This window comes from Micropterus salmoides, unplaced genomic scaffold, assembly GCF_014851395.1.
Source record: "Micropterus salmoides isolate LMB-PRFRI ecotype aquatic unplaced genomic scaffold, ASM1485139v1 Ms_hic_scaffold_15, whole genome shotgun sequence".
Classification (NCBI taxonomy): domain Eukaryota; kingdom Metazoa; phylum Chordata; class Actinopteri; order Centrarchiformes; family Centrarchidae; genus Micropterus; species Micropterus salmoides.
The window spans coordinates 28,093,859-28,121,098 of record NW_024040596.1 but is presented as its reverse complement, the minus strand read 5'-3'; the positions used below and the strand labels follow the sequence as shown (position 1 = coordinate 28,121,098).

The 27,240-nt window shown below is 41.1% G+C and overlaps 2 protein-coding genes across 12 annotated transcripts in view; one reads left to right on the top strand and one right to left on the bottom strand.

Moving 5' to 3' along the window:
• Positions 1–27,240, bottom strand: part of caska (calcium/calmodulin-dependent serine protein kinase a) — a 145,415-nt gene that overhangs the window by 52,908 nt on the left and 65,267 nt on the right. For all 11 annotated transcript variants that reach the window (XM_038721397.1, XM_038721395.1, XM_038721400.1 and 8 more), the window contains exons 3-5: positions 20,633–20,738; positions 18,628–18,705; positions 18,410–18,482 (exon numbers count right to left, since the gene is read on the bottom strand). In XM_038721397.1, the coding sequence (XP_038577325.1) occupies positions 18,410–18,482; positions 18,628–18,705; positions 20,633–20,738 (257 nt within the window). The remainder of the gene's footprint in view (positions 1–18,409; positions 18,483–18,627; positions 18,706–20,632; positions 20,739–27,240) is intronic.
• Positions 1,640–4,665, top strand: LOC119904603 (probable G-protein coupled receptor 82). Its single transcript, XM_038721407.1, has 4 exons — positions 1,640–1,819; positions 2,626–3,449; positions 3,577–3,708; positions 3,827–4,665. Exons 1-4 carry the CDS (start codon positions 1,783–1,785, stop codon positions 4,049–4,051), a joined length of 1,218 nt encoding a protein of 405 aa, XP_038577335.1. The 5' UTR covers positions 1,640–1,782; the 3' UTR covers positions 4,052–4,665.

The following is a 27,240-nucleotide window of genomic DNA, read 5'->3' as shown; positions in this document are numbered from 1 at the left end:
ATTAACATAAAAACATAGGCAACATGAGAACCGCCTCCCTTCTGTATTGTAAGAAGCATTTCATTTGTACATCAAAATCAAAAAGAAGAATCTCCTCATTACCTTAAAAGGACTAGTTTGCATCCCTAATTGGTTTTAACATTAACCTCAGCTCCTCCGTGGTCACCACCGTCCTTTCTTTACAATTTGATGTAACTATCAAGATGTACAGGACAGGACAACTTCATGCTGATCTCTGTCTCACATTCGCTCGTCCTTTGAAGAATGAGGAGAGGGAGACAGCCATGCGTTCAGTGTTACCGTGCTGAAAATCATTAATGATCTGAATTTTAGTAGCGGAGCTCATTTATTAAGAAGCAACAGTAGGCTTCAAATACGCTGCTAGTGACTGCTTTTAGTCAAGCCCTAAGCTCTGTACCTTTCACCCATTCAACACAAAGTACAGCTGAGGCTGATGGGAATGTTTTGCAGGTATTTGGACAGACAAACTGAAACTTTGACCTGATGATGGCGCTCGAGGGATGAAAAGCCTAGGGATCAACAAAGTCATCTGAGCGGCAGGAACATCTGTACAAACATTTGTCATGTAGATCAACACAAAATTGTTGACGATTAATGTTTCTGCTGATTGACTAATCGATTAATCATTTCAGTTCCAGGACAAACACTGAGCTTGATTGTTTTTTGTGCAGTCAAGCAACAGTTAGTTTACATATTTGCCAGTGTATTAATGTAGGTTAACCAGTGATACCCGAACAACATCTAGAACTGCAACCTGCAACCACAATAATTAAAGATCTGGAGTTTTTTTGTTGTTTTTTGTTCTTTAAATCTGTGACCAGGTAGTGCTGAAATAAAGATAATGGACTAATGTGTGACCCTACAGATGATCAGTGTGCAAAACACAATGTGAGCCCTATAGACAAACTCGAAAGAAAGGAAGACGATAAATTTGTAGACTACATCAAAGCCTGAACTTTCATGATAAATTATGATAATGAGCACAAGCTTACAGAGAAGCCAGATGAGAGTTTCCTGAGATGAAATCACTGATAAAATACCACTGTTTGAGAATGTCAGAGCTTTTCTGACATGTAATAGCCATGTACTCCTACTGTGGCAAGACATTAAACAGCATCTTGACTGCACATACCAGTGTGCTAGGTTTTTGTTATACATGAAATTTTAAACAGTTATGTGTGTCAACCAATATACATTCAACCATATGATGAGAGGAAAGAGAGAAAACCAAACTCTCTTTGCTTTTCAGCTAGAAATAGAGCAGCAGCGCCACCCTAAGGTGGAATAAATACAGTGTTAAGACATTTGAACATCAAGTAGATCACTAAGAATCTCTTCTGCATGGATACGACCACTGTTATATTGAGGAACTTAAGGGGATAAACTAAGGGAATATTATGGGAGCCATACGGTGGATTTAATGCACTGCTGTCGACATGCACCACATTTCATGTAGGGCTTATACATACACATAAATAGATAAGTATGTAGTATCTGAACCTCTTACCTTCATTTTCCATTCTCAAGCTGTACACAACATTCATTTCCTACGTCTGTCAAATATGGTAATTAAGGAAGTGGAATAAAGATACAGAATATGTGTGAGCACCACACCCACAAACAAGAGACCAGCTGGGAAATGTTTAAGCTTTTAGTTTGAGAAGAAGGAAGTTAGAGAGCAGCTTTGAGCGACTGAGCCTGGTGTTCCCCATTGTTTCTAGCTTCATTTGTGATTATTTTATTTTGAGGGAGCTGCTGTTGATGCCTTTGAATGATCTCGTCAGAGCTGCTGTCTGTGGTACGTATAACAGGAACATGAACATCTCTGTGTGATGCATGTTTGTAAATTAACTCTCAATTGCCAAAAGTTACAGGTCATCTTTGTAATGTAAGTGAAATAATGACTTCTTAAAGTTAACTTAAAGTTTGACTTAAAATATTACATAACACATAACTAAAAGGAGCAATTAGAGGTTCAGAGTCTCTTTCTCAAAAACACTGAAGAATAGGAGGAGCGAGGGATGATTATAATTAGTGACATCCTGCTCTACCAACTGTGCTTTTTATTACATTTAAACATTATAAAAAAATCAAAGTCATTTTATTTGTCCTATGCACTGAATAACATCCAGAAAAGAGACAACCTTGGCTAGAGACAGCTAAGCAGTAGGAATTAAAATGTACAATATAAAGATACTCAGAATGTAAGAAGAAAACAAGTAAAGAATAACGAGAGCAGCAATCCTAAACAAGACAGAATATACAGCTGGGGAGTATGGTCAGTGTGAACAGAAACATTTATTATAAATCTCAGTGCGAGTGTGATTAGGCAATGAATAAAAAAATTTTTAAAACATAAAAATCTAAATTCTGAAATGCTGAAATATGTTGAAGGTTTTCTTTTCATTTGTGTTTATGTAAGCACAATGAGAATTGATTTTAAGAAATTACTTTTTTTGAAAAATGTATGTTATGTACATCAGAAGCAAGAATGGAAACGGTTGTTGACCTCAGGATAGGAAGTGAGGTACAGACACTTGACATGTTTCTGTGTTGGAGTGTAACTTCTCTGTCTGCTGTCCCATCACTGGTGTATTCCTACAGATCAGATGGAGAATACACCGTACACTTTCCCACCGGATAACACCTCCTGCTCTGATCTGTCCCTCTGCCCCTCCGCGGCCACGCTCTTCTTCCTCCCCTCCGTCTACACGGTCCTCTTCCTTACCTCTCTCCCGGGAAATGCGCTGTCTTTGTGGGTGTTCCTGCGGCGCATCTCCTCCATGTCCCCCATCCACATTTATCTGTCCCACCTGAGCACCTCCAACCTTATGTTGTCCCTCACCACTCCCTTCCTCGCAGCCTACTACGCCTGGGGCTCAGACTGGACAATGAGCAGCACCCTGTGTCAGCTGGTGCTGCACGGCATCACCCCAGTGCTCCACATTAACATCTACATAAGCCTCATGATCCTCACTTGGGTGGCCTTCAGTCGCTTTGCAGCCCTCATCCGGCACACCCACGCCTCCAGGCCGAGTGCCTGCACAACACTGCTGCCGCACAGCTTCTTCACCTCTCTCACAAGGACCTCCTTTGCCAACAGGGTGTGTTTCACAGTGTGGGTGGTGGCGGTTGGGGGCATTGTGCCAGTGACAGTCTACTACTCGGTGAACGAAGCTGGCAGGGGTGGAGACGCTGAGATAGGAGGCTGTGTGGAGGTTTGCTACAACCCTGCGGTGGAAATAGGGGGCGGTCTGTCAGCAGCTTTTGCCGTGCCCGTCATAACCATATTCTTTGTGTTTTACCTGCTGGTGCTGCTGGCCTACATGACAGTGTTGAGGCACATCAGACGCTCACGTCGCAACACAAAAGTCACGACCTCCCAGGGCCTGCTGGGTAGGGTGCTTCGAAACATTGTGGTCATTCAGGTGGCTATAAGTTATATTACTCTAAAATACATTAATCCATTTCATAAAACCAGCATCATCCATATTTCACTGGGCTTCTGATAATACCAGCCAGGACTGTCAGTCTATTTTAACAAATTCTCCACAGGTTGTTTTTTCAGTTTGTCTGCTGCCATACCATATCTTCAAACCCATCTTCATTTCTCTCGCCAATGATCAACGTCAGCTGACATTTTCACCTGGAACCAACAACTGTCACCCGCTCTCCACCTTTGTTGAGGTGAGTAAATGTAACCTTAAAGCGAATAAATATTATTCTTCACGACTTTACTGATTTACAGCAGATTGCGGGCTACACAGAACACATGACGACAAGTTTCTTTGTCCTCTTCCTCTAGCTGAAGAACTCCTTTTTGCTTCTGGCTGCAGTCAGAGGTTCAACGGACCCTTTGATGTTCTTCCTGTTAGACAAGACCTTCCGTCATCAAACACGCAGACTTTTAAGGTGCAACCAGAAAAGCCCTGGACAATCTGCGGAAAGTGCAACTCAGAAGGCGGGACAGTCGGGAGATGGAAACGTGGCAAGCGCTACTGTGGATTTAAGTCATGAAAGTGTTTTCTAGTCGACAGATTTTTCTTTTGAAAGAAGGCAGATGTTGTGATAACGAGTCCAGGAAGTCTAGACTAGGCCTGCATGATATAAAGAATATCTGCGACGTGCGAAAACATTGTTCACTACCGGATGACGATATGACTTGTGATAAATAAACAAACATTGAAGTGTGCATATTAGCTGCCCGGATGTCTTTAACTTACAGGACTATAATTGGATATTTTAAACAAACAGCAACAGTAAAGTCAACAATATCTCAGGGGAAACAAATTTAATATGTCAATAAAAAAATCTGATTCCTGACATCAAAATGCGTTTAGAGTGACGTTTAGAAAGAATGAAGAGTCAAACATCTGTCCTTCCTCTTGTCCTCCTCCTCCTCCCTCTGCTACTGTGATTCACTGCCTGCAGGTAGCGTTAGCTGGTAGAGAGGAGCGGCTGCTCGGGTTTACAACAAAGCGCAAAATTTTAAGATTTGTGGCAAACTAAGCTAAACAGTTAGACTGCAGACAGGGAGCATTTGCTGTAACTTGTTTATGGACAGAGCAGATTGAAATATCACTTTTTACATGTTTATGCTAGTTAAACAGCTGTAGGACTGCGCAATAAAAAAAACTAAAAAACTATCGCGATAGAATTCTCCTCACTAACAATATAACAAATGTTTGATTTAATTCATTTGAATTATGAACAAATTAGCATTAAATTTATCTATTAAAAAATGTTTTTGTTGAGGAAAAGGGACTGAAAAAACATTTCAGGCTGCAGTAATTGATTTTACTCATGCATTTTTTGTAGAAAGATTTTTTTTTAATGTTCTACCTCAGATTTGTGAAATGATCTACTGTTTGGCATGAAGTGTTTGTTCTGACCAGAAAGAAAAGTTTAAAACCACAATTAACCATCTTGTTTCTTTGACTTTCATTCATCAGCCATTAAACTTGAAAGAAATAATGATTTGACATTTATTGTGAAAATTATCGGCATCGAATGAGATTTTCTGTCCTGGTAACATTTTTGCCCATATCGCCCAGCCCTAAACAGGTGTATTGATGAAATATTGGTATTTTACTCTCAAAGGTTTTATTGCACATACTTACAGTAACGAGCGTAGCTGTCGTCAACTCCAGTAATAGTGTTATCTTCACTTCACTGTTCCCACCGCAGCCTCTGTGATAAACACTGCGGTCTTAAGCCCCGGGGCCCGTTTAATAGGGTTGAGCAAGTACTCGGTTGAAACAGGTATACAGTATACGTTACAGACAATATACTTTTTACAAGTAACATGTGTCAATATCTGTTTGCCAATAACCTGTAAATATAAAATTAAACTTTTGTAATCCATAACACTGCTCTGACGCTCAATTCAATCAATCGATCAATCTTTATTTGTAAACTATTAGGGATTAAAATTAGTTTGCAGCACAATCAAGTAGGCATTACATATGGCACAGAGATAATAAACATACTAATGCACATAATTACCATACTCCACACCTTGCTACCGATTAAATTAGGCAGCCCAGACAAGCTGGGTATCCTGCCTATTTGGCTAAATATGTGCCTTACCTGTTGAAAAACTTAATTGCTTGAGGCATAAATGAAGATTTTGATCTATTTTTGGTAAATAGAGGGGGGCAATATCGTCGCTCAGAGGGCGACCGTTAAAATGAAGGGGCAAGGGGGAAGGAGCCTCTTGTCTCCCACAATGTCTCTTGCCTTGTTCATCATTCTTTCCCTATAGAGGGTATGCGCATGATGTCACAGAACGCAGTACGCTCACTGGGTGGCAGGTAAAGCCGAGCAGCAGTATTAGCTTGAATCAGCTAAAACACAAACAACACATCTAAAATGGGAAAGAGCTGGACCACTGGTTCTTTGGTAAGAAGTTAGGATCACTGTCGAGCCTGACTACCTTTAATTAGAGCAAATAATCACTTGTTTTATTCCCGGTTTGCTAAACGTAGCCATGGTAACAGATGTTTTGCCACTCTGTCCAGCATGTTCCAGAAAGGGGAAGTGACATCAACACATACCCTCTATAGATACATTCTATACTTGGTAACTTAATCACTAATAGTTTACTGGCCGTTGTTACTGTTACAGACCTTTTCTGTGCCTCAGTAGCATTGCCAATCCAGTAAATGATGCAAAAGGCCAAAACACTTTGAATAAAACATCTGAAGCATTTTGTTGTGGACATTAAAAGATGACAGTTTCTTTAAAAAGTACATTCTTTTTTGTGTCTTAGTGCTTATGAGGTCAGACCACAGATCCCATTTAAGCTTATGGTCGAGCACAATGCCAAGGTATTTGTAATTTGTGACAGATTCTTTAGGCTCCCCATTAATAAAAGTAGAATTAGATGATTGCAACTTTCTAAAATCAGTGGACATTTCTTTTGTTTTGTGTTTAGGAGGAGGCTCGACTTCTCAGACCACTTTAGGAAGTAGTCAAGAACTGACCCATGCTCGTCCTCCTTATCATCATTATACAGATACAGATAGCGGTGTACTCGCTCATTCCTAAACAACTCTCCTCCCCTTCATCGTGTTTCAGGCAGTTTTTGTGATGTTTTTATCGTGCATGTTCAAATTGTGATGACCATGAAAATACGATTTAGCAGCACTTGTCTAGACGCATTCCATATATAATTTGCAGTTGTCCTCCGTCTGATTCTAGTCACAGACTTTTGGTGCATGTCACTCTACTCTTTTTCACCAAATCCAAAAAGAAGTAAATAGGAAGTAGAATCTAGAATCAAGTACACATGGAAATGTTTGTCAAGCAGCCGTCATGTGCAACAGCAGGCTATAAATATTTGATATCAATGTGTCATAAACCTTGTTCAGTGATTGTGTTTACATTATTGATGAGGAATAACAGCGAGTGCACTGGTGTTTGTGCAGAATGTGTGAGCCTGTATCGGGAGAGGTTTCTGGAAGACAATGTTCTGTGAAGTGTGGCCCCCGCAGATGTGTCCCCCCCGAGGGGCCTGGGTTTTTTCTGACTGAAGCTGAGAGAATCAAACACCCTCCAGTGTGAGACAGGCCAGAGGAAAAATAGACAGCGCACATAAAGAAACCTGGAGCCAGGAGAGAAGAAATTCTCACTGAGTGATGGCGGAAGAGGAGAGGATAATAAAGAGTGATGGGGCCGCTGTGGGAGCCATTTGCTGGTTGTAATATACTGCAGCTGGAGGAATACTGCAACTGGAAAAAAAAGTCTAATCTCCACTCAAAAGCAAAGGTTTGTGGTCAGAAGTGGGTGGAATGAAGGTTTAAAAACATAATACAATTAATTAAAATACAGACTCCTCATGTTTTGTTGCATTTATTCATTTAATAAAAACTTAGTGTGCCTGTCATGATTATGTCACTATTATAATGGCTGAACCCTACTAAAAATAACATTTAGATTAACTGATACAGACCTGAAACTGATAAATAATAGTGCTTTTACGGTCTAGTCTTTGATTGATGTTCAATTTTGGCACTAGTATCTGCAGGTCAGGCTGCAGAGCTGACAAGCAAAACCCAGGGCAGCAAGATAAAGAACTCAATGCTGCTGGTTAAGGGTACGCATGGTGATAAGATGAACTAGATAAACGTATCAACATTTGTAGTGACTCGGAGCTCTCCATTAAGACTGATCAAAGAGATTAAATTTTTTGTGCTCTGTGCAGTAGAAATTAACACTACCCTGAAAACGAAAAACTTTCATAATACATTTCATATGTCAAACTGTGTACTGTCCCTCACGTGTTGCATATTAGCAGGAAGGGCAGGTCTAATTTGGGTGAGAAATAAATGAAGTCAGTTTTCCCCAATTAACGTAACCCGTGGAAGCTTAATTGAAGGGATTTCTTCGCTCATTTGCTGAAACCTTACCGAATGACTGCGAATGTTATTCACATCATTCTCCAATTGTTCAGCTTCATTACAGACGCCAGATGCCTGTATCAAACCTCTGTGTGCATTCTTGCATTCATTTGTTTTTGTGAGAAAAGGCAGGAGTCTCCCGAGAGACGGCATTAGTTCCAGTGGTTGTCCGTTGCTGTCGAAGGCAAACATAATGACTGATTATTATTTCTGTAGGTTCAAGCAAAACGCTCTCAGACATGAAAGATCATCGCTGCCAGCACTGTCAGGAGGTGTGATGTGTCAGGTTTTCCTGACACATACCTCATATACGGGTGCAGAAGGACATCCTGTTTGAAACTGCTAACTACAAACCTTTCTTAGGCCGCCATGTATGTATGTACAGAGGGTCACCTCCTTTCTCACATTAGCTGCAAGCTAATACACCAAATGTAAGTTTAAATTTAGGTTAGTTGGAAGGTAGTGTGGCTGTTACACTGTTAGTTAGTAAACTCAGGTTTCACCATACAGGTTAGAACTTACAACGTTTTATTACAACGTAGCGTGAAGATGTAACTGTAAATGAATCTAACTGTTAAGATGTCACTTAAAATGGTTACCGTTATCATTCGTTATCTTAGCCATTCAGGTACACTGGGCATGCGCGTGCTGGTGTAAACATGAAGCAGATGGTCTCTTCCGTAGTTACAGAAGATTTGGTGAAAGAGTAAAGAAATGCAGGCAAAGAATCAGACCAAATTTTTTTTTTTTTGCATGCACCAATAATGAGCTGGGACTGTTGCTGAATGTAACACGAGAGTGTGGCGGCGGAAAACAGACTGGGAGTCGTTGCAAAGTAAACGGCGACATGCACAGAAGCCTACAAGTGTAGGCAGATATACACGGTACAGAATATTTTAATAAAAATACCAAAACTAAAACTCATCGTGTTTCTGCTTTGCATGACTTATAAGACCCAATCAGAGAGCTGAGCGTGAGTGGCATCGGTCCTCCGTTGTGGCCCGTCTTCACTAAAATGCCCTCCAGGGTTTCAAAACGGAAAACGGGGTTGGAAGCGCTTCCAAACTTCTCGACGTTTTAGGTCTTCGTTTTCACTGTTTTAGTCTGGACTGGAGGTGCAAACGTAGCAAATGGTCTCCGTTTTAATTTGAAAACGCAGTAGTGTGCATGGGGCCTCAAAGCCACTCCCCCAAAACACATGTTCATGTGCAGTGAGTGCACAGGTAGGGAGACAGACATAATAAGCGCTGCTTATTACAGTCCTGCGACAGCCACGGATTCTTTTAATCTTTGTTTCAGAGCATTTTATTTATTTATTGCTGTCGGGACGTAAAGAGAATTTCAACAATATACTTTAATAAATTGCCTGTATCGGCTTAAAGGCGTTGACTTTGGCAGAGTCTTTTCACCAAAACGGCGTCTTTTTGATGTTGTTGCTCTTTATGACCATATTTTTAATGCCATCCTCACTTCAGCAGAGACAGCAAAGTAAAAGCATCAAAGTTAAAACATCAAAGTGCCACAGAGGCAACTGATTATTTAATTATAAATGAGGTGATGTTAAATGGACACGCTCTCTTAACAACAGATTCACTTCTGTCACTTATTAGTCTTGTCTTTTTTTATCCAATCTATGTAAGTCTATGTGTAAATAACTTGCTGCTGATGAAAGCATCTGACTTACTGTCATGCAGCTGCATGCATGCACTCACTGTTTATTAGAATGATTAATGAAGCAGCTCAGATCTGCTTATACACATCACAAAGATCGCATATAGGCGAGTATCGGACAGTGACGGCTGCCCAACACAAGAAGCTATGTCTGTCACTTTTGCTCTTTATTTCTGACACTTACACAACAACTCTGCTTGGATCAGACAGACAAACAAAACTGTCATTAACCAAACAAAAAAGGACCTGAATGTGACAAACACAGCCGTACGCAAAGGTGCAATTATGCCATCAAACGTGGACAACTAAGACGCTCTCAACACCAGCAGTATGCTTATGAACGTACACATATCATGCATATTTGTGGGCGTGTGTGACTGTGAAACCTCAATGTCACAATTTCATGGTCGACACCTCAAGGCCCATTGGGCGCCATTAGAAAAGCTATTAGCTGTGCCGTACAGACAGCCATCATCACACCAACAGCACTAACAATGTTCTCCGTTGTGTATCACAAAAGGTACCGGGGACATTTCACCTTGTAAAAACAGCTGACATTCAAGTCTTCTCTCACTTCTCTCGTACCTATTCATATGTAAAATGTGGCATTTGCTCTGCAACCAGTCGGGACGAAGCCAAGAAGAGGGACTCACGTGGAAACACACAGACAAATTCATTCAGTTGTGTAAATATTCACATTATTTTTCTCCAGTTCTGAGGTCTTTACACTGGCTTCCTGTCTGTCAAATAACTGCTTGTAAGACACTGTTGTTGGTTTATAAAGCACTGAATGGTTTAGGGCCACAATACATCTTCTGCGACGTTATGAACCATCCAGACCTCTCACGTCGTCGGGTACAGGTCTGCTTTCTGTTCCTAGACTCAAAACTAACCATAGAGAAGCAGCGTTCAGTTTCTATGCTCCATATATCTGGAACAAACTCTCAGAAAACTGCAGATGTGCTGCAACTGTCAGTTCTTTTAAAAACAAACAAACTAAAACAAATTGAAGATCATTAATATCTTACAATGCACTGTAACTTTTACTCTTTTATCCTTTTTATTTCATATTCATGTTTCATGTAAAGCACTTTGAATTGTCTTGTTGTTGAACTGTGCTATACAAATAAACTTGCCTTGCCTTTTTCTTCCTAAAGAATGACTCAAACTAACCACAGTCATCAAAATAGTTGGCAAAAGATTTAATAGTCGACAACTAAATCGATTAAACTGTGCCGCTCTAGACAAGACACTTAGGAGTGCATTTATCCTGCAAGACTCGAGGAAGGAAGGAAGGAAGTGAGGAAATGTTTGTTAAAAAGCCTGAATAATAGCATCAGAATAATATAGCATGCCTAGTTAACTGACTATCAGTGACTGCTTCAATCACATCGCACTTGACTGGAGCTGCTATTAAATGTCAGTTAATAAGTGGGAGGCCATTGCAAGAACCAGAAAGGTAAAGTTTTGTGAGAAAATAACAGGCGGCTGCTACTTGTTGTTTTGCTGAGCTCATGTACAGTCATTTCAAAATGCACCTGCAAATGTCAGTGTCTCTCTCTCTGTGACCTTTTCAACCCGGCTACAGTCGTGCGTGACTGCTTTTTTCCAGACTTTAATTTTGCCTGTCACAACAGTCAGTCAGCGGGGATGAATCAGGTGCAGCGGCTATTTTTATAAACTTCCATCACTCCTCCCATATTTTGTGTCTGTATGTATGTTTTTCTCTTGCTGCCTTTCCCCCCACCCCTCAGGTGAAAACGCTCAGTGAGGTCTTTAAATACATGAGAACAAACACAATTTGACTGTTTAGGGCAAAAAAAACTGCTGAGAATCCAAAACAAACATCCCCCAATAAGTTTATTCTGTACCTACGTCCACAATAAACCAAAGGAAGAAGTTATTTGCTCATTAAAGACTAAAACAGTATACAGTATAACACAAGATGTCTCTCAGATGAACAGTGTTCCATTATCAGAATTACACTTCCTGATGTGCTTTTTTAAAACTGTGAATCTGTGATAGAGCAGCTATGATTCCCTTTACTGTAGATGTATGCTCTGAACAATACCAGCTTCTCGTAGGCACTCGCATGCAAGTTTAACCACAGTAGTTTCCTCTAACATGACGAGCCACAACACCACACACATATAAATGCTGATGTTTGGACAAAGTTTCAGGCTTCCTGCAGAGAGGCACTATTTTAGGAAGCCAAACTATAAAATTCACTGAGGTAAAACCTGCTAGTGCTTGTGTTCGCAGCACCTGTCAAGAGATCCCTTCACCTTAATATACCTGGAGAAAACACTACTGTTGGTAAGGTATAGGTCTGTTCCAGCGTGACTCTCCATTCATTCATGTTTACATCAAAAGTTTTGCCGTGTTTATGGATTCCTCGGATTGTTCAGCACATCTGTGCTTTGCAGATCAAACGTTCAGCAGCACTTCACAACAGCATGCTGCTATAGCACAAACACTGGATGTGTGAACAGTCCCAGAAAAGAAAGTTCACCTTCAAAACTGAGCACTGGCACTCATACTTGTGCAACTGAGCCAGATAAACTAATTCTATCAGTTTGCGGTGCGTTTGCAAGCACACACTAGTCTGTGGCAATGACAGGGCCAAAGGCAAACACACAGACCCACAGAAAATAGACACACACAACACAAACACACCAGTGCCGCTGCCACCAGTGGAGGACTGTGATGAAGTGAAGAGGAAGATAAATAACGAGAACTCGCGGTGAATTATGAACATCATGATTTAAATGAATTCAGTGACTTTCATGCATGGAAAGATGTGGCACGCTCAAGCTGATCCATATTCAACAAGGGTGGCTTTGTTGTTTGTTGTATGCGTGCATGTGCTGCTTTGTGTGTGTCCCTTGTAAAGGGCATAAATCTCGGGCAGTACATCTGATAAGCTGGAGACAGGAGCTCACAGAGTCACTGTTAAATGGTGATAATAGAAGTGAACACCACCGTGAGCCAATGTCAAAGCTGCATTTGATCAAACAGGCATGTTTATTTCCACAAATATTCATGTTCTATATATGTTGTTAAAGTGTGCCATCATATATCAAGCAACCTATGAATTAAATTCACTGCCTTCACAGAGTCATATTAAACTACTTTTGCCTCTCAGCCTTTGTCATTATGATGGTACTGATTATTATAGCAAACCTTATTTTCCAGGGCTCATCTGTGTCTGTCTTCTTGTGCCTTATCTCATGTTACTGTGTATGTAATGTTTTCTTGTATCTGTTGACCATACACATTTCAGCAACAAGGAAGTGCTCTGGCTCTTAACTTCAGGTCTGCACTGTGTTTCATTAGGAGTTTGGAATGATAAAACAGAAGTGGCGTGTGTGGCCGTTTAAAATGTGCCAATATTTTATTTCATCAACCAAAGAGTCACAGTGGAAACCCCGACATGGGCTTCTTACTGTGTAACAATAATTATTCAAAATTATGTTAAGAATAAAATATATATTACATTGTTAGGTGAGAAATTGTATTTTGATTCATATTTATAAATCTGCTTCCAAATCAACAAAGCAAAAATGTTAATAAGCTAGTTTAACTAGTTAAAGCCGTGGCGAGCTTTGCACCAGGTCTTTTTTAAATCTGATATCTAGGGTGGTTTTGGCGTGTCAGAATAAAGACCTCTGACTTGAGTTTACTGCAGCTGTCAACCGCGACCAGAAGTTTAAAGACAAAAGTATTAAATGGGCCCCTCATTAGCTGCTGTGGTACAGATCCAAATACACTACAGAATCCGGGGTGAGACTTTCACAGCGTTTGATGTGACCGTTAAAGCAGCCTTGTTTAGGACTGCAACAATTATTTTCTTTTTCAAATAATCAAATTCATTTCTTGTGAAACCGACTTGCTTATTAAATAGTGGTTATTTGCTTGTCACAGTTTCCTAAAGCCAACAAGTCAAACATTGTTCTAAAGAAGTTATCACAATAGTTGCTGATTAATCTTTTGTCATCCACTTGAAAAAAAAAAAAAAAAAGGTTTTTACCATAAAAAGGAAACCAGCCAAGAACTACAGTCACATGGTACAAGTACCTCTAAATGGTCAAACCAGTGATCTTCTGTCAGGTTTAGGACGTGATGGTTTACAACGTCATTCTCAGTTCCATTAAATGTACTCATTCCTGCTGAGAGGTGAGAGTGCAAGTCTAGCTTCCTACAAGGAGGAAGTGTGTCTTTTCATTTTGAGCATTGTCCTGTTTGAACAGTGGCCTCTGTGGGCCACATGTTAACAGTATTGACACACACACACACACACACACACACACACACACACACACACACACACGAAGCTTTGACAGAAAGATCCGACTGCAGTGTCACATTATTAATTGACGTACTGCCAGCAAAGTGTACTCAATCGAACGTTACTGCCCATGGGGGGGAAACTGGTTGACATATCGAGGTTGCTGCTGTGACTCTCTTAAGCAGAAAGACAGGATTTTGTTATCATGGAAGGGAAATGCTTCTACAAATGATGCCTCTGATTATGAAATTTTGTGACAAATACAGTCTGGGCAAAACTGTGGGTTCTTTTTTTATTTTTTATTTTTTATTTTTTTACTGTGTGAAGGTGATGTGATCCGTTTTGATTTTGTGGCATGTGAAGGACCACCAAATGTATAGGAATGCTTGTGGTGTCACAGTTTTCGTGAATAAGTGGTGGAAATAGAGTCAATACAATAGAGATGTACTTGATACCTTTATGGTATCGACTGAAACAGCCCAGTCTCAGTAGAATTGAAACGTCTCCAGTCAAACCAGTACTTCAATTGATACTTTTTAAAACCACATCATGGCAATAAATGACTATTTGTATGGTTTTGCTTGCAGCCAAACCCGCAAGAAACACACGAAAGAAAGAGAAGAGCATGCCTTTTTCCCCCTTACGTGCCTGCACCATGAACTGTATAAAAAAAGGCTGCAGCGGCGAGTCCATGCTGACTTTAACAGCCGCTCATCTTCATCTGCGCTCTCAGGCGTGTTCGTCACTGTTTATCAAGTTTATCACCACAAGCTTGGCTTTCCGTTGGTTTCATCTTCTGGTATCATTTAACACTTCTCTGCACAGTTTTATTTGCTATTCACATCACTTGTCACTGATCGATTGCTGCGTTCCGTCACATCAATTAAACGCGTTTGTGGCGCAGCAGCGATCAGCTGATTTTACTCACAGAGCCTGCAGCTGCGGCTGCTTCAGGTGTAATTGGTTACATCTAGTTACATGTAGTTGGTTGTGTCTTTAGTGTAGTTAAGTGACTTGTTTAAACAGACTGCTTTCTTGTTTTTTATTTGTGACTGTCGTTTTTGGAGGTTTGCGACTCACCAATAAAGAAAAAAAAAAAGCACTCGCGGAGATTCAGTTTACTGATCGAAAGTTAACAAAATAATTTCCGTTGTTTACTTAAAACACGTATCGAAAATTTACCTTAACTTATTTGGTCACTAAATTATTTCACTCCTCCTCTCTCATTCAAATATACAAAATTTCCAAGCTGTAGTCATTCCCATATAATAGCCCACTACTCGTGCGGATGAACTACTAAGGATGAGGAGCAATCTGATACAATTTCCAAATATATTTATGTTATTTGAAACAAGAAAAAAATAAAAGATAATCTTGCTTGTCCATAACAACAATAAAAATAATAATAGGCTCCCAATCAACTACTATGGCTTCAACAGGTGGCATTTTATGCAAGGTATAAAATGAAGTACCCTATTGGTATCGGTATCACTTTAAGGGTACTGGTTTTGGTTCTGGTATCTTAAGATTTTAAACAATACCCAACCCTACCTGAAAAACACATACTGTAGCTGTAAACAGCAAGCTGTATCATGTCGGGCTCCTCTGAACTTACAGCCTGACTATCGCTCATATATAGACAATGAGCCTAAGCCCGTGATTCAGCTGGGAGCCAGTGTAGGAGAGCAGCCGACTGAAAACAGTGAGATAGGACCGTAAAGGTAATGATGACTAATACCTGAGCACAATGCTGAGGACAGAGATGGTAATCCACAAGCTGGGAGCTGACTGTGACCCTATGATATGCATTATGAGTCTCTTGGAAAAGGCAATAAAATACATATAAAGGGAAGTAATGCAATTGAGATATGTGAATATCACATAAAAAACATTAAACTCACAACTGGAGAGGCTGCCGAGGGAATTGTGTTTTGCACTGCTTGTTTGTGAATGCGGAGAGAGTGACGGAAGAGACAAGAAATGCCACTTTGAATGCAAAGCCTTATATGAGGTGGTTAAAGCTGGCTGACAATAGTTACCTGCAGCAGACAAAAATGCACAAATATTGAGATACAATCACACAAGCAAACGCATTGACCTTTCCACACAGAGATAATCAAAAATCTACAGACAAATCCAACGTGATTAGGGTTGGGTATCGAGAACTGGCTGCAGGTTTGAACTGTTACCAAATTTCTAAGAACCGTGGATTCGATCAGACCTGTGCATTTGATTCTGCTTCTTGGTTCCTAACTTCCTGCACTCCTGACTGACCTGCAGTGAGCATTTTACAGTCCATAAAAGTGTCTCTTATCTGCCAGGAGCTGCTACGCCGACCTAACGTCACCTCATTTGTTATGCAGTACATCAACAAAGCATGAAGAAGAGAGTCCTTCTGTTTCCATTCCTGGACCATGGCGGACCGCAGCACACGCTCTAAAGTTTGGCTTAGCTTCACTAAAAAACAGAGAATGACACAGCAAATGCAATAGGAGGTTTGGTGCGAGGGAGGAAGTAGACATGATCTGTGGTGAAGGAACCAGAACCGAGATTTGATAAGTAGAATCAGACTCAATAAAAAAGAAACGATACCCAACCCTAATAGACAAACCCAACATGAGGGTGAGACACTGAAGTGAAAAGCAGTAAAACGCCTCACATATTCATTCTGCAGTGGAAACAAGAGGAAATCTCATATTTGACATCTGTACTTCCCACTGTGCAGACTATAGGCTGCTGGTGGTTCACTGTTTTCTGCCACTCAGCAGGCTGCAGCCATGGTTTCATTCATGATACTCCTAGTAATTAGCTGTCTTGCTTTATACACTGAACAAAATTATAAAGGCAACACTTTTGTTTTTGCCCCCATTCATCATGAGCTGAACTGAAAGATCTAAGACTTTCTCTGTGTGCACAAAAGTCCTATTTCTCTCAAATAGTGTTCACAAATCTGTGTTAGTGAGCACTTCTCCTTTGCCGATATAATCCAACCACCTCACAGGTGTGGCATATCAAGATGCTGATCAGACAGCATGGGGATTGCACCTTAGGCTGGCCACAATAAAAGGCCACTCGAAAATGTATGTTCAGTGTATGAATGTTGTATATTCACCAGGGAGTGCATATGAACTGCAACCAGGGTTGTATTGAAAAGAGCCTGTCAGCGGATTTGTTACTGATCAGCACCAGAATAAGATGACACGAGCTGATGGACTATCTGGCAACATAGGAGTCTCTTAATCAGTCCTTAATCAGAACTGAAATGTTTCTGGATCCTACACTGAGCACAGAAGGACAGAAGAATTAAAGAGAAATCAACAGCTGACTGAAAGCAGACTGATTACTTTGTCTGGGAAGTGTGAAAAATGTCAAACAGAACAAGGGAAGCTCAAATCCACGTTTACGAAGATATTCTGGCAGAGACAGCTTATACACAAAACACCTACACTCACAGGCTCACTTATTCATGTTTGGGAGGCAGCAGATTTTAGGCAGTCATTATTAGACCAGTTCTACACCTAGAGGAGAAGAAAGTAGCAGCAGTAGTTTAGATCTGCAGATGAAGACATAATGACGTTGCGACCTACAAGCAGAAAAAGTAATAGCTGGTGCAATTTTAACATTAGCACCACAGCAGGAAATGAGCATTACAACAGAAGTTCTTCTCTTTTTAAAAGCTTCTTTTTGTGTGTTTCTGATGATTAAATTAGGAGAAAAACTGTTGTCCAATTCCGGGCTACATAGAGAAAAAACACCATCCATAATAACTTGAATAGTTAAATAAAAATGAAGATATTAATGTTACAATAACCTCCTGTAAATAACATGTCCAACTTTATTTTTTCTAAACACCCTGGCCTTAACCTTTTGCCGTATTTGACCATCAGACAATTGATCAACATTAAGTTTTAACTGACTGAAGCAATAGACGAGATATGGCAATTGACATTTTTCATGCCTTTTATTGTGGCCAGCCTAAGGCACACACAGCTCATGATGAATGGGGCAAAAACAAAAAAGTGTTGTTATAATTTTGTTCAGTGTATTTTAGGGCTGCAACTTTTCTTTTCATTATCGATTACACTGTTTTATGATGACTGAACACTTCAGAGGATGTAGTTTGTGCTGCTGTTGAAATGTATCGTGTGAGGTGTTTCACAGGTCACTACAACATGATACAACAGACTACATCCCCAACCGCTGTTAAGTTCCTTTCCTGTATGGCGGACATCAGCAGGTCTACATCTGCAATTCCAAATGCTGCTGTTACTGCCCCTGCCTGTAAGTGGTGCAGGTCTGACTAGAAGTGCAGGTCTGGGACTGGCTGTGTCCGGATATGGGTGCTCTGAATGACTGACACTGTGTCTTTCTTGATAATCATATCTCTGCAATGCACCGTCAGTCCTCATTTGTTAGCGCTGCCTCAACTGTATATACTAGGAGTCTCTCTGGCAGCAACAGTGACTTTGCAGCTTCAGCTACGCACCATTGTAGGAAAGCGAGAGAATGAATTGTAAGTCAGAAATACCTTGACGTCTCGGTGGATGACATTGTTGTCATGGCAATAGCGTAGCGCCTCGAGGATCTGTCTCATGTAGTGGCTGAGGAAAAGACATTGTCGTGATTTATCTCAGTTAAGTGTTTACATGTAAGTAATGACTGAAAATACCAATACAGAGCATAAAATAAAAACAGGACGAGAGAGCATCTTCAGGGATGAAAAAAAAAAACAGGCATAAAACTCACCTGGCCACTGCTTCACTGTAGACAAAGCCAGCATCTGCCCTCTTCACGATCTCAAAACACAGGTCTGCTCCATCCATACTGATAAAGATAGAGATTGAAGGGGAGAGACACACACACAGAGAAAGAGAGGTTTGGTGTGGTGTAAAGGGCAGGGCGGGAAAGGTCACACTTATTAAAACTTCTCTGTGATTAGCTTTGCAGGTGAAATGGGGGAGACAGGTCAGTAGAGGAGAAGCTGCAATCATGTTGGTCTCTGTCGGCTGAAGCTCTATCACCACAGCTGCCAAAACTAAAGCTGGTACGAGAGAGCCAGTCTGAGGTCAATCGCTCAAGAACGCCAGGATTTTTAAGGATGACCAATAGATACTCAACTAGAGGGAGCTTCTTTTGTAGCAGGTACATTTGAAAGTAGCACAAGGAAAGAAGGTGGTTAGGTGCTACTCTCTAAGCCAAAATCTGTGTGTTGTCTGATACTGAATGAGATCTTTTGCACTGTTAGATCACGCGGCTCTTAAATGCATTTAGAATTTAATTTTATGGACAGAAAATAGTGGCAAAAAAAGTGTAGCTGCGTCTGTGTACACATCGCTTCTTGAACGAATCACAATGATTTTATAAATTACCCAATAAAAGCAGCTAATCCTTTGATAAACTCAGTGAGCGTATGTGCCAAAGCAACTTCAAGTTTTAAAACTGTGGGTAAACATGTACTTCTCACAGAGAGATGAGAGTGTTTGCACAGAGTAGTGCAGCTCCACAATATTAACAGAGCCTTCAGGAGGAGAAGCTGTTGCTTTAATGGTGAAGTTTAATGCTGCCACATTTACAAAATCCTTCCGGAGTCATTTACAGTAAAGATGTTGCTCTGGTGACGGCTTCTCAGCCCAGTTAAAACCGGGCTCGAGCCAGAGGTGACAGCTTGTCTCAATACTCAGCTTGCAATCAATAACCTGACTTTAAAACTGCGGCCATTAGGCCCTCACACACTGCCTCAGTTCTGTTCAGCTGGCTGTTTACTTACACAACACACACATCTAGTGGACTGAATGACAATCCTCAGATACACGCACTCACTTAATTATGACCCAGTCACACAGCAGATTCTGTCTCTGGTTATTGCTCTGTTGCCATTCTTCCCCCAATTACTGCAACCTGCTCTTTACTGTCTCTAAGCCTCTGCACCAATTAAACAGGGCTGTTACGTAGGACTTGGCTGCAGACTCTATCACCTCAATCAGCTCACATTTTAGCCTGCTTGATTAGCGACCTGGGAAATGGGGAGACACATGAAGCTGTCCGCATTCATCTGCCATGTTTACTCAGCTCTCGACGGGCCGCACCACTACAAAGAAAAGGTCTCCGATCTGCGTGCATTAGTGTGTGTGTGTGTGAAACAGAAGCTTGTGCACAAATGGGCTTCAAAAACTGTGAAAAATCCCTTTAAACAGAGCTCACTTGCATTTCCTTGAAAGTTTTCTCCTGTGCACCAAGCCGTGTGATAAAACTATGAGCCGAGCCCGAGCACTTTCCTGTTCAGCGATAACAGAATTAAATGATAAAGGAATTAGTTCTGGAAGAGGAGGAAAGATGAAGATACCGAGCAGGCTGGGAGGAGCTCAGCGAAGGCGTAGCTTTGAGAAAGGCTGGTGGTGGCAGCAAGTGTGAAATCTTAATCTCATCTCTTTTCCCTCATATATATATGCTGCTCTCCCCGCTTTCTTTTTTTCTTACCCCCACCCTCAGCTAACCAGCTCTCATATCGGTTGATTATATAAAACCGCCACAGGGTTTGCTTTCTCTCTGTCCTGCTACTGCTACAACCGCCTTCCTAATGCAGTCATCCGTTTCTCTCTCTCCTTCCTTATCGCCCGACTGTGCGTCCTCCTTCCACCTTATCTTCAAAGGTGTAACCTTTTTTAACTTTCACCCCCAGGTGCGTTTTATGTGCGGCTTTTTATGCGTGTTCAATCATGCCGAGTGCACTCTTTGACAAGCGGAGACTTACAACTCGAAAACCATGTAGAGCATCCCATCTGAGCTGTACGTCTCCAGAAGCTCCACAATGTGGGGGTGCTTTAGCATGTGGCAGATGCTGGCCTCCCTCTTCAGATCTGAGAACACAGAGAGAAAGAAAGGAAGGTGAGCATATATACAGTATATTTTATTTTTTCACCGCCATGGGAGAGATCTAATACCATGTTACACTAGAACCAGAATCATAAGTCCATCCATAGAGTGTGAATGCTGAACTAACAAAGTTTGGGACAGCAAACGTCTCGACCAATCAGAGTCTTGAGTGAAATTTTATTTTTTTATATATTTATCCCCCCCCACCCTTGCTTTAATTAATGAACTGTATAAAATGAATTGTTCTTTTGTAATTTATTTGTAGCTTTGGCAATATTGTTGTTTTCCATCCATGCCAATAAAGCTAGATTGACAATAGATTACATAAAATGGGACACCCTAAATATTACCAGCAGAATTACCAACTGTTGCTACCTGAATAGTGCAGCAACAAAGAAGACAACCTAACGAGAACACGGCTAATTGTCTTGCTCTCAGCATTTTTTTTTTTTTATACATTTAGAAATGTAAGCAGGATCTCTTTCCCCCCCTCGACTTCATCCCTTATGAGCTTTTTGCCACAGTCTGACCAGACCTGTCAGATTTGGCCTTTTTATTGCCCTTACCCTCATTACACTGACATAAAACTGGCATGCCCTTCCTTATTTTGCAGAAGTTCTCTCTGACACCACGGACAACGTGCAGCATGTTGAAAGAAACCTTTATACCACACTACTATGGGGTTTTTTTTGTCACGAGTCTACGCACTTGAACCCTGAAGCTTCTACACCTCGGCTATATTTTGACAACCTTAGGGCTCTCTGCAGCTAAGCTCTTACTGTTAGCGGAGAGGAAAATGGAAAACGCATAGTGCAGCATAAGGGTTGCACTCCTGAAAAACCGTGATGATGACTCATCTGCAGGACTGTCGTGTATGCAAAAAGCTCTCTGCATCTGTTTTGGTTCAAGTGATGTTTGTTTTCATTCACCCCTTTATTTTAGATCCTCTTACTGCTGCCTGGCAATAAGCATCTACCCCTTTAATTGGCTGTTAAAGAAGACGAGGGTTAATGGAGGGGAGTGTCTGAAGCTGAAAAGAACAATGCGCTGGGGAGAGATGAAAACACACACCACCAAACAAGCCCCCCCCCCCTCTTGTGAGACAAACAGCAGTGAGAAACTACATTTCTTTTAGTTTTTAAAGGATACAAACAGAGGAGAAGATAACTGGATATTCATTTGATGAAACCAGAGTGTTGACAAGACAGATGCGCATGGGGACCAGAAAAAAAACAGCAGAGACAAATCAATACTTTGTCACTGTCGCTCTGATGCAAATGGCAAAACATTCTGTCGTGTAAAACGGGTTGAATGGAGCAAGGATGGAAGGAAGTTGGTGCATCTACTAAACTGCAGAACACCACTGGATTACAAAGCTTTTACATGAAATATTTGCTCACATAGTGGCTACTGAAAAGTGAGCACTGAAATTAATCATTATGGCATCCAAACTGCATCCCATAGACTTTTCGCTTGCGACATCCATTCTAATCTTCTGTTCTGCATCCTTTTTCTTCTTCTCCTTCTGCTGTTAATTATAATGTGCCTCTCTCCAGCTGATTACTGTATATCAGACAGCTTTATTTAACATTTTTATTCTGAACTTGCAACAAGGCACAAGATGTGACCGTATTTGAATTAGAGGGTGACGCTAGCAAGCTCGGTTAGCTAGCTGCATCTGTAATTCACTTTAAGTGTGATATTAACCGGGATTCTAAGTTTGGTTAGAATTAAGTTTGGCTGATGAAGTAGTCCCTGGCAGGTTGTGGCCCAGAATTCTGGGAAATCAGACTTTAAGTACTTCCCAGCTGTATATCACATTAATTCCTGACCATAAAAAACATTAATTCATTTAAGAAGACCACACTAGCTAGTGTGCATGTCTGCCTCACTAACCCAGCAACAGGTGGATGTGGTTAACAGAACACAAATCTGACAGGTTATACAAGCAAACAACAGCCAAGACAGTAAAGACTGGATTTGATAAACAATAGGGGTTGCTTTCAATATGAACATCTGAACACAGCCTATCCCGTCAATCTCACTTTCATCCTTCCATTCAATCTCTCAATCCTTTGATCCATTCATTCATGCTTTGCCTCCTGGCAGCTGTTGTTCTGAGACGTGTGGAAGGTTGAAGCCGACCAAGGAAATATAGAGCATATACATAACCTTTCTGCTTGAGCATAACCTCAATTTCATTTGCTGTAAATGCATCACAGAGTGCACTTAACTGTATTAACTTTTTATATCCATCTCTCCTACTGAAATAGCAAGGTTTTGCCAAAATATACATGCTCAGTACACAGTACATGGAACTTAAATGATTTATGGACAGGAACACTGAATGGATAAAAAGTAGATGTTTCTTCAAAGACCCGATACCTTCACACACACACACACACACACACACACATATGTATACATACTATGAACTATAATGAAAAATCCTTGTATTGTTCTTCTAGGTGCACAATGACATTTAATTAAGCCCAGAGATGAAACCACGAACCACTTGTGTTGCTGCGAGCCTCTGCGCTAACATTAAGTTAATCCTTCGAGGACAAGCACAAGGCTTGGGCTAGCTCTAACACCATGCTAATGCTTCTAAAGCCAGATAAGTGGCTACCTTAAGGGCATTGCAGCCTGCCACGTTTGATGTCATCTGGTGAGCTTGCTGCTTATGTCCGTCACTGTAACTGCTGCTGGAGATTACACATGATACTTTATTAGATGCTATTGCCCAACCTATTTTATTGAGCTCAGAAAAACTTCAGCAGAAAAGCCACTCTCATTGCATTTAAGTTAGCTGTGTGTGGTTGTGTGTGTGAACACTCAAATCAAATAGGACGCAATTGATCCTGTGCCAAAAGTGGATGCAGCAGAGAATTAATAAGCAAAAAAAACGACTATGAGGAAGAGACAGATAGGTCTGCAGGATGTGCTGTCCGAACGTGGATATGCACAACACTGCACACACATACAAAAAAGTTACAGAATATAATGAGAGGTGTAAGGTGCATGATACTCAAAGTTCATCATCAACAATAAAATTCTCTGAAAAACCAAGTAATCCAAGCTCAGTGTGCATTTGCTTTAACAAGAATATGAGCTTTATTTAAAATTCAACTAGCGTTTCTATTCTACTAATTGACTGTCGATAATATGAACTAATAAATGCAAAATGGAAAACCAAACTTAACCTTCAACTCCCTGAGGGCCAGACATAGACCTATCAATTTAATTTAACATTAATAACAAATAATTATTGTGAAGCAGGCACTGACATCTTCTCTGCAATGCATTAACGTCAAGCAGAGATGTTTTATAGAGGAGGCACACCACTCAATCACATCCTCAATACAACTCTATGGGGAAAGCCTGTAATGGAAAAGATGGCGGTTATCCCGCCCCTCCTGCTAGAAAGCCAATCGTCTGTTTTTAACAGCCAATGCGGGAAACATTTCAGCCAATCATGTGATTCCACTAACGTAAGGGTCTGTCTTACTTTGACTGTGCATGCGTGGTAGTTTTGCAATTTTTTTTATTGAAGTTTTGCTAAAGTTCACTATTCAAGGCCAGTCTATTTTTTTACGGAAGCCACATCAAGCAGCACAGAGCAGGTGAACCGGGGCAGGAAGTCAGACACAGAACAGCCTAGAGAATCTAAATAAAACACCCTTTGCTGACTCCCAATCATATATCAACAATAAACACAGTTAAAACAGACGGAAAAAAACAATTTAACTACCGTAAAACTTTGAATAATAGCCCGAGCTTTTATTTGCTAAAATCACTGAATTGACCCTGGCTATATTTGAGACAGGCCTTTAATTCCTTTTGCACAAAACTGAAACTACTATGAAACAGTTTATTGATTTCAAACAGAATAATACTTGTATAAAAATGATCAAATAATAGAAAATACAGGTCATTCATTTGATCTAGCTCCGACAGATGGCTTATGCGCTTTTATTGTTAAGTAACATCACGACAACAACATGGTACTGGATGAGAGAAGTTAGCAGACAGAAATCGGACTTCACACAAGCTGTTTTGATTCTTTTGATCGGTGGACCCTTACAGAATAGGCCAGAACAGGAATATAAGTAATCAAGGAAGGACTCATTTGGGCTTAATGAGCCTTAAATGTAACAGCAGACTTCCTTTCCTCTCTTGTACCAGGCATGTTACACCGGTGAATCTATAAGAACTAGACTTTGGGGCTCGTTGTTTGCCTTAAATGAACTTGACGCCGAACAAAACCGCGTCACAGCCGCTGCCTGTGTCGGCTCGTCTGGCGCCATTATCCCACATTTTCCTCTAGTTTCATATGTTGTTGTAAAATGTTCACGCCCTGTGCCAGCTCTGATTGGTGAGTAGCACCGTAACAGGAGGCGCATGGCGCTTGTAATTGGCGAGCAGATCTGTCACACAAGGATGATAACGGAATTAATTTGTTACTGCATGTTTAGAACGGGTTAGATGCGTATAATTAACTGTATAATTAACCTACATTTTAATCGCTATCTTCGCAATTAGCTAATCGTGTTCTTCCAAAACGCTATTTCGATTGGAAAACGATTAATCGTTCAGCCCTAGTTGAGATTTAAATTATTGAGATGATATGAATGAAACATCTCTAAGTAGTGACAGACTGACTATAAGGGGCGATATCTGGCATTTTTAAAGAATCGGCTGATACCTGCACTCACAAGGTCAATAAACAGAAGGTGTCTGCGGACACGTCTGCAGGTAGCCTCGTCAGTGAGCACTCATCAATCAAATCATCATATACTCATTGTTCTGAGGATCTTTTGTTTTTTTGTGGAAGCAACAATAGACAATAAATCAACAGCTGGCTGGGAAAGCATGGAATCTATCAGTATGCATGCTGCAGGCAGATTCCTGTTTCCCATTGCTACTGTTTACATGTTGTATTTTTATTTGCTCCCTCATGCTTTACAGACAGCTGTGTGTGTCTTCATGCAGAGCACTTGGACCTTCAGACAGAAGTATATGAAAACCAGGAGAGACTGAAAGTAAGCGAGAAACGTTAGTGCTGAAAGGAAAGAGAAACTTCAAAAAGAGAAGGAAGGGGGGAGGGAGGGAAGGAGAGGTAAGAAATATTTTGTTTTTTGTTTGTTATTTCTCTTTTATTATTTTTTTTTTACTTTTCATGTGACTTCTTCTTTGGCAACATGTTTGAGTTAAAACAGCATGCCAATAAAGCCAACTGAATTCCATTGAATTGAGAGGGAGAGCGAGAGGGGGAGAGAGGATGTGATAAACAGATGTGATCTCTACAGTGATCCCTGTTCCTCCTGGAGGCCAGGCTACCACAGCTCCACCACCCACAGCTGTACAGTAGGTGTGCGTGTGCGTGTGCGTGTGTGTGTGTGAGAGAGAGAGAGAGAGAGAGAGAGAGAGAGACCTGACAGTGTTTTTACAGACAGTAAGAAACCACACAAACACGGTGATGTAGTGATTTAGCTTTTACGACTCTGAAGGAGACAAAGGAAGGAGGTACAAAGAGACAGACGGGGAGGGGGAGAAAAAGTAAATGAAGAGCGGAGGGATACAGAGAAAGACATACAGAGAAGAAAAGGAGAGATGGGAGACCAAAGGAGGCGGTGAAGTGAGTAGGCGATGGCACATGATGAATCTTGCTCATTCTCTGGCTAGCTTTTCTCTCTTATCCCCTCAGAGGGCTGACCTATTCGTCAGACAGACCTCCGGACAGGCTGGCGAGAAACAAGCTGGTGTGTGTGTGTGTGTGTGTGTGTGTGTGTGTGTGTGTGTGTGTGTGTGTGTGTGTCAGGCCCCTGCTGGCCAACCCATTGCCAAGACACGAACCATTTGACCCACTTCCCTTGGTCTGAGCTCTGTCCATGGTGTATGTTTGTGTGTGTGTGTGTGCCTGCTTGATAACTGTGGTGCCGTGTTACAGCTGCCCACTCAAGTGAAACTGCTCTGCTTTCTAACAGCAACAAAAGAAATACGGAAAATAACAACAAATCAACAATGAGAATAGCTGGCTGGCGCCTGGAGGGAGGGGGAGGCATGGTTTGATGGATTCCTGAGTGCTACAGAGGAGTGACTGTGGTTGGATATAAATGACCATGTACTAGTGGCGTAAAGGATCCTAGTTGATTTCCACGGCCCGGCACGCAGGTGAACTGTGGATTCATTGCGAAGTTTAACCACTTGTTCACTGGGCTGCTTTTCATTAGACAGGTCGTCAGATTGTGATGTTTATTGCAGCTTCGTAATATATCTGATGCCTTCCTTTCGACACACAGCTCCGCTCTGATATGTTATTACTCATGATGTGTAACCAATCAGATGCAGTGCTGTGGGCGGGACACTGAGCGAGACTACATGGTGGAGACTGCAGACCAAGCATGAAACTCCGGGTCTGAAAAGTGAAGGCAATGCTGAAGTGCCTTAACCTTGCATTCTCTCTAACAGCCAGCAGGGGGTGAC